The sequence below is a fragment of the Acomys minous genome, assembly GCF_964271855.1.
Source record: "Acomys minous genome assembly, chromosome: 15".
Lineage (NCBI taxonomy): Eukaryota > Metazoa > Chordata > Mammalia > Rodentia > Muridae > Acomys > Acomys minous.
The window spans coordinates 82,645,191-82,651,910 of NC_140497.1; the positions used below are offsets into that span (position 1 = coordinate 82,645,191).

Sequence of the window (6,720 nt, forward strand, 5' to 3'; positions counted from 1 at the left end):
CATATGAGGATGTAGACACAGGCTATGTGTAGGGGAGGATGTAGACACAGGCTATGTGTAGTGAGGATGTAGACACAGGCTATGTGTAGGGGAGGATGTAGACACAGGCTATGTGTAGTGAGGATGTAGACACAGGCTATGTGTAGGTCAGGATGTAGACACAGGCTATGTGTAGTGAGGATGTAGACACAGGCTATGTGCAGGGGAGGATGTAGACACAGGCTATGTGTAGTGAGGATGTAGACACAGGCTATGTGTAGTGAGGATGTAGACACAGGCTATGTGTAGTGAGGATGTAGACACAGGCTATGTGTAGGGGAGGATGTAGACACAGGCTATGTGTAGTGAGGATGTAGACACAGGCTATGTGTAGGTCAGGATGTAGACACAGGCTATGTGTAGTGAGGATGTAGACACAGGCTATGTGCAGGGGAGGATGTAGACACAGGCTATGTGTAGTGAGGATGTAGACACAGGCTATGTGTAGTGAGGATGTAGACACAGGCTATGTGTAGTGAGGATGTAGACACAGGCTATGTGTAGTGAGGATGTAGACACAGGCTATGTGTAGTGAGGATGTAGACACAGGCTATGTGTAGGGGAGGATGTAGACACAGGCTATGTGTAGTGAGGATGTAGACACAGGCTATGTGTAGTGAGGATGTAGACACAGGCTATGTGTAGTGAGGATGTAGACACAGGCTATGTGCAGGGGAGGATGTAGGCACAGGCTATGTGCAGGGGAGGATGTAGACACAGGCTATGTGTAGTGAGGATGTAGACACAGGCTATGTGTAGTGAGGATGTAGACACAGGCTATGTGTAGTGAGGATGTAGACACAGGCTATGTGTAGGGGAGGATGTAGACACAGGCTATGTACAGGGGAGGATGTAGACACAGGCTATGTGTAGTGAGGATGTAGACACAGGCTATGTGTAGGGGAGGATGTAGACACAGGCTATGTGTAGGGGAGGATGTAGACACAGGCTATGTGTAGGGGAGGATGTAGACACAGGCTATGTGTAGTGAGGATGTAGGCACAGGCTATGTATAGGGGAGGATGTAGACACAGGCTATGTGTAGTGAGGATGTAGACACAGGCTATGTGCATATGAGGATGTAGACACAGGCTATGTGTAGGGGAGGATGTAGACACAGGCTATGTGTAGTGAGGATGTAGACACAGGCTATGTGTAGGGGAGGATGTAGACACAGGCTATGTGTAGTGAGGATGTAGACACAGGCTATGTGCAGGGGAGGATGTAGACACAGGCTATGTGTAGGGGAGGATGTAGACACAGGCTATGTGTACACAACGATGCAGGCAATAGCTATGTGCTGGTGAGGGTGTGAGCTCAATTTAGAGTACCATATTGGTATTTTCAATATAGAAACAATTTCCGCAGAGACACCACTTCAGAGGAAACAAAGACAAGGTGTGCATCAAAAATCATTTAATGTGATATGTAATTTTCACATTGTGCTTAGTTTTGCTTCTGTGGCTTTTTGCTGCTACAAGCTCATCTGCCTCAGAGTTAGTTCATATGCATGAAGCTACCTAAGGAAGGTAAAGACTAGCATAGTTCATTAATATCTCCTGAATACCCTCACGATCAGCAAGAGGCAGGGAAGGCTATCTCAAGGGGTAAAATGACTGACACATAGGCTGAGAATTTACTTCTTAAGCAGTGTACTTGAACCAGGACCAAGAACATACTGTTTTGGAAGGTCACATGTCTCCTGACAACAATGTCTGAGTTCAGGCCGTCTCAGTTGCCACCCACCCAAGTTCTGTCCCTTAAAAACCCACCTTGCCCACCACAGTGGCTGTTCTAACAGTCTTGGTGCTGAACCCACACACAAAGCCTTGGAGCCCACACAACTGCCATGTTACTTCAGACCATCCTGTCTCTTGCAAATGGATTTTGTTTTTTTATCCTACACAATGGCCATTAAGACTAATTTCAATGAAACTTAATATGAGTCACCTCACTGGTGAAGAACTGATGTAGAGAGATGCATGTGATGGTCACAGTGCTGGACAGCTGTCCCCATGACCCATTGCATTCACTAGCTGAAAAATGGAGGCTGGGCTTAACACAATGAACACAGTAGTCAGCACGAAGCCCCTTAGGAAAAAGCCTCCATTTTGCTCCTGTTTCTCTTTAAATGCTGCTAGTTTGAAGGGGAAAACAAGGAAGTGTGTTCTTTCCCTTGGCTATCCTACAATGAGAAAGAGACAGCAGGAGCTGAAGGGAAGCACAGTGGTTAGACTCCACAGTTCTTCACATACTGAGATAGATCTCGGTTTTGACAGTGTTTTCTCCATGCCACCCTGTGGAGGAAAATGAGACATGGGGATCAATGGTTAAAAGTTACATCTTCTGTCTCACATACACACACACACACATACACACACACACACACACACACACACACACACACACACACACACACACACACTGCGGGAAGATAATAAAGCCGTGACACTAATGGGGATTGGGTTCTGGGTCAAATTCTTGCTTGATATACAGGCTACAGCTGCACCTAGAAACTGCTACAGACGGATGGAGCCATGTGGCAGTTTGCTCTTCTCCAGTCCCACAGGAGAGCACAGCATGCTCATGCTGCAGGTCAGTGTTCCATCAAGTTCATGACTCTACAACTAGTTTGTAGGCCTGGCAAGGAAAGAGTTATGTGTGGGATCTCACAATCTGCAGAAATTTCCCTAAACATAATGATGTAGGGAAAGCCCCCAACTGAACCCACAGTTCTCAGAATGACCCTTGGGCCTTAGAGATTCTGACTGCATCTATCACCAGAAGCAAAGTTCCAACATACCAAGCTCGAATGCCCTGTGGATCCCTCACAATCCTCTTTGCACATTCTACGGCCTCAGTGATGTCATCCTGCAGCAGAGCTGAAAGACAAAGAGTGACAAGGACAGCCATAGAATCCATTTGCAGTGCAGATCCAGCCAGTTTTCCTCTGTGACACTGAGCAGTGAATTCAAAACTAAATTACTGCTGTCACTGTGAACCTGCCTTGTCTTACCGCTGCAGGGGATTCTACAGGCGTTCACTGCTCCTGGGGTTTTGCCATCCTCACACCAGTATCGACTATTGATCTGAAATATCCCATAGTCCGTGCTTTGGTCTCTGGGGTTGTAGTTTGTAGCCCCAGTGTTAAAATTACTCTCATGCTGAGCCAAACAAACCCCTAAAAAGAAAAGAATACTATCAATAAGGAGCAACAGCAAATAGTTTATATTAGACGCCAAATCTGCTCTTTGAGCTGGCTGTCGTTTAGAAGGAATTTTCTTTATGAGCACAATCATATGCTTAAATAGTACACTAACCTACCACTTGTTCAGCCTGGGACTGGCTGTGTTGCTCAGGGTGGTCTCTCAAATGATCCTCCTGCCTCTGCTTTTCAAGCAGGTGCAACTGCTGTAACCAGTCAGCAACTAGTTTTCAAGGGCTCCAAAGAATATATTTTTGAGGACAAATCAGTTTGTGCCAGGAATAGGCAAGAATAAGTACTGAAAAGTTTAAATAAAGTACTAAATACTTCCTTTTTCCACTTGGAAGAATTCTATTGAGGGAAGGGTCACCGTTTCTCCCACAGTAGCATGTGCCTCTCCCATCAGTGGTTATACTCTATGAGAAAGGGACTCATCTGGCAAAGCATTTCACTTTTCCAGATGTGTGCACTCTTTCTGTTGAACCAGATACTGTGAAGTCTGTCCACATGAACTTGTGAAAAAACAGCATTCAGCCCTATGCTGTGATGAATTGGAAGGTCATCAGATCAGTGCCTTGTCTCCTATCAGGGACTTGGGTGGAATCCCATTGTTGGGGGTTGTGGGATCCTTCACTTGGCCAGGGTTTCTTTGGAAGTATGTCAGAAAGACTACATGCTCACACCATCTGGAACTTGGGCCTCTGACACCACAGAATGAACACAACCTCAAAGCAATAAGCCCTCTGCTGGGCCCTGGATGGCTGCCTCGATCTCCACATCTTGGGTGAGGTCTAAAGGTTATTGTATTGAGGAAGTCCCTGAACTACCTTTGGTGGTTGAGGATAAGGTTGAAGGTTACAAGAAGACCAGGGAAGGTGCTTTTCTGTTTAGAAAGTGGGAGGCCTGGGATGACATCAAAAAGTCTATGTCTTTCTGCCAGTGAGAGCTCGCAAGGGCGAAACTGAGAATCCAACGTTGTATCCTGCGTGTGGGTTCCTGAGTCATCACAATGAAGGTAGCGGCATCATCAAAGCCTTCACAAGCATCCCTGGTATTATTACTCTGCCTAAGGGGACCCAGCTGTATAATTAGAAAGCTGCTCCTTGTGGGCATGGGCAAGGCTCTGACATTTGTTTCTAGTGAGTAGTTGGCCCTAAAAGTATAAACTACTTTATACCCTTCAAGAGTAACTTTAGCCTTCTCATGCCTCCAGCTGTATAATTAGAAAGCTGCTCCTTGTGGGCATGGGCAAGGCTCTGACATTTGTTTCTAGTGAGTAGTTGGCCCTAAAAGTATAAACTACTTTATACCCTTCAAGAGTAACTTTAGCCTTCTCATGCCTGACATGATAAACCTTACCCGAATCCTGAAAACCTCAGAGCGCCACGGAGCCCTCCAGGCACCACACAAGGAGGTTTCTCAGAGTCACAGAGAGGAGGCATGGTGACTGTGAACCCCCATGCATAGAAGGAAAATCGTGGATGTTCAGAAATCAGGAGAGAAAGTGGAAACCAGAGCTCTAGACAATTTAGGGCGTGAGCTGCAGGCACGAAGCCAGCATGCAGCAAGAAAGGAAAAAAGGGCCTGAGATGGCATCAAAAAGTCTATGTCTCTCTGCCAGTGAGGACTGCAGACAGCAAGAAGCTGAAGAAGCCCAGAGAATGGCTGCAGCTACCAGGAAACCAGCAGAGGAAAGAAACTGCCACAGAAGAAAGGAAGCCTGCTGCACACACTGTTGACACCTGCTTCATTCTAGAAAGAACAACTGAGGTAGCCTGTTTAATGAAAACATGGTCAAAGATTGAGACAATCAAACCCCAAATACACCTTTAATCCCAACCCTTGGAAGGCAGAGGCAGGTAGGTGGAGCTCTGTGAGTTGGAAACCAGCCTTTTCTAGTAATAAGTTCCCAGTCTAAGCAGGACTATGCATACAGTGAAACCTCGTCGAAAAATAAAGTAAAACAGCTAGTTCTTGCGTTGCTTTAAACTACCTGCTCTAATCTTTCAAGCCACCTAAGCCTAGAGGCGGGGGAAGCATCTCTAGTAGATTTAATAATGAAAATAATTTAAGTAGAAAAATAAGGTTTTTGCCAGAGTAAATTTTTTTTTTAGCAAGATGGATTTTCAATCAAGCTAAAATTCTTTTTTTTTTTTTTTCTTTTCAGACAAGATGTCACTAAGCAGTTTATGTGGGCACGAATCTGGTAGTCTTTTCCCTCAGTATCTGATGTTAAGATTAAAGATGCATGCATCACAACATGCTACTTATAATCTCCTCTATACAGGATTATTATACCAAGAAAAGCTATTCTATGATTATATCCATCGATCCATCCATCCATCATCCACCCATATATTCTTTTACTCACTGAAGGTTAGTTATTACATGGTAGCTGTTGGAAATACATCTGAAAAGCACACAGTAGCCCTTGAAAAACATTCTCATCTTCCACTATGTGAAGCAAAAGGCCATCTCAGAGTGAAGAACAGAACTAAATCATTTTATGCTCAGTTTCAGAGGGCCCCACTTATGCAGCCACTAGAGGCAAATAGGACCCCTCTACTCTGTGTAGAAAATTCAAAAAGCTGAAATTTTTCATCTAAAAAGTTTTACACCATGGTAAGAGAAGTGAAGACAAATACTATGTCACCCAGGATCTCAGATCCCACATTATGACTGACTGAGTCTTCCTATCCTTTCTCAGCCCCTTTTCTCATGGGCTGTTGAGTCTGAAGCAACTGGGAAACCTAGCAACAGGCCAAGAGCACCTTAGGTCCTATTGCCTTAGCCTGCCCCAGAATCTCCTTTAACATGGCCTCACCCAGCAGCTCTGATTCAAAAGACAAAAAGTGATGCTTTTAGTCAAATTAACTCAAACCCCCAGGAAACATAAGAATGTATTGACTCCAGCTCCCTCTCTTGTCACTCATCACTGTCCCTGTTCTGGAAGCTTCTTTGGACGTACCAAGAAGACACTTACAGTCTGCCAGGCTTACTCCATTGTAGCCATCCATCCCAAGTTTTTTCAGAGTTTGGACGAATTCACAGCGTCCATAGACTTTGGGCTGGCCTTGTTTATCATTCATGCTGCCAGGGAAGCAGGCTGCACATCTGACTGGAGAAAGCAGCTCCAGTGTTTAAATGTCTTCTGCCTCCCTCCTTCCGGTACGAAAGGGTGGGGTCTCTACATTTGAACTATGTGCCAAACAGTACGGACTAGGTGTTCTGTTCCCCGAGCTCACCAGTTTGGTTTTACTTTCCTTTTTTTTTTTTTTTTTTTTTTTTTTCTGCGAATTACTCTGGAGTAGCAGGAATAAGTGTGACAAAACTAATGTGTTGTTGTTAAAGACTTGGCTCTGACACAAATGGGAGTTAGCAGTGAAAGAGGAAGTCCCTTATGAGCAACTAAGAAGGAAATCCGTGAGTACTTTATACCACTAAGATCAACGGCGACGTTTGACTGGTGTTTCCTT

At 45.0% G+C, this 6,720-nt stretch overlaps 1 protein-coding gene across 4 annotated transcripts; it reads right to left on the bottom strand.

The window, feature by feature from the left end:
* Positions 1–1,440: 1,440 nt before the first annotated feature.
* Positions 1,441–6,487, bottom strand: LOC311584795 (lysozyme C-2-like). 4 transcript variants are annotated; one of them, XM_084759435.1, is made up of 4 exons: positions 6,213–6,487; positions 3,026–3,220; positions 2,843–2,921; positions 1,441–2,336 (listed from the first exon to the last, which is right to left on the bottom strand). In XM_084759435.1, exons 1-4 carry the CDS (start codon positions 6,331–6,333, stop codon positions 2,270–2,272), a joined length of 462 nt encoding a protein of 153 aa, XP_084615561.1. In that variant the 5' UTR covers positions 6,334–6,487; the 3' UTR covers positions 1,441–2,269. The 4 variants fall into 4 exon arrangements, with proteins under 4 accessions (XP_084615561.1, XP_084615563.1, XP_084615562.1 ...); XM_084759437.1 differs by having other exon boundaries at positions 3,056–3,220; positions 6,213–6,465; XM_084759436.1 differs by having other exon boundaries at positions 6,228–6,450.
* Between the last annotated feature and the right edge of the window lie 233 nt (positions 6,488–6,720).

Bases quoted from the DNA above. Each gene is read 5' to 3' on its own strand.
- LOC311584795 (XM_084759435.1), bottom strand. From the start codon at position 6,333: ATGAATGATAAACAAGGCCAGCCCAAAGTCTATGGACGCTGTGAATTC. The intron at 2,922-3,025 runs GTAATTTAGTTT...TTTGTCTTTCAG, and splicing joins GCAGGTTCACAGTGACAGCA to CTCTGCTGCAGGATGACATC. The intron at 2,337-2,842 runs GTATGTTGGAAC...TTTCCTCCACAG, and splicing joins CCACAGGGCATTCGAGCTTG to GGTGGCATGGAGAAAACACT.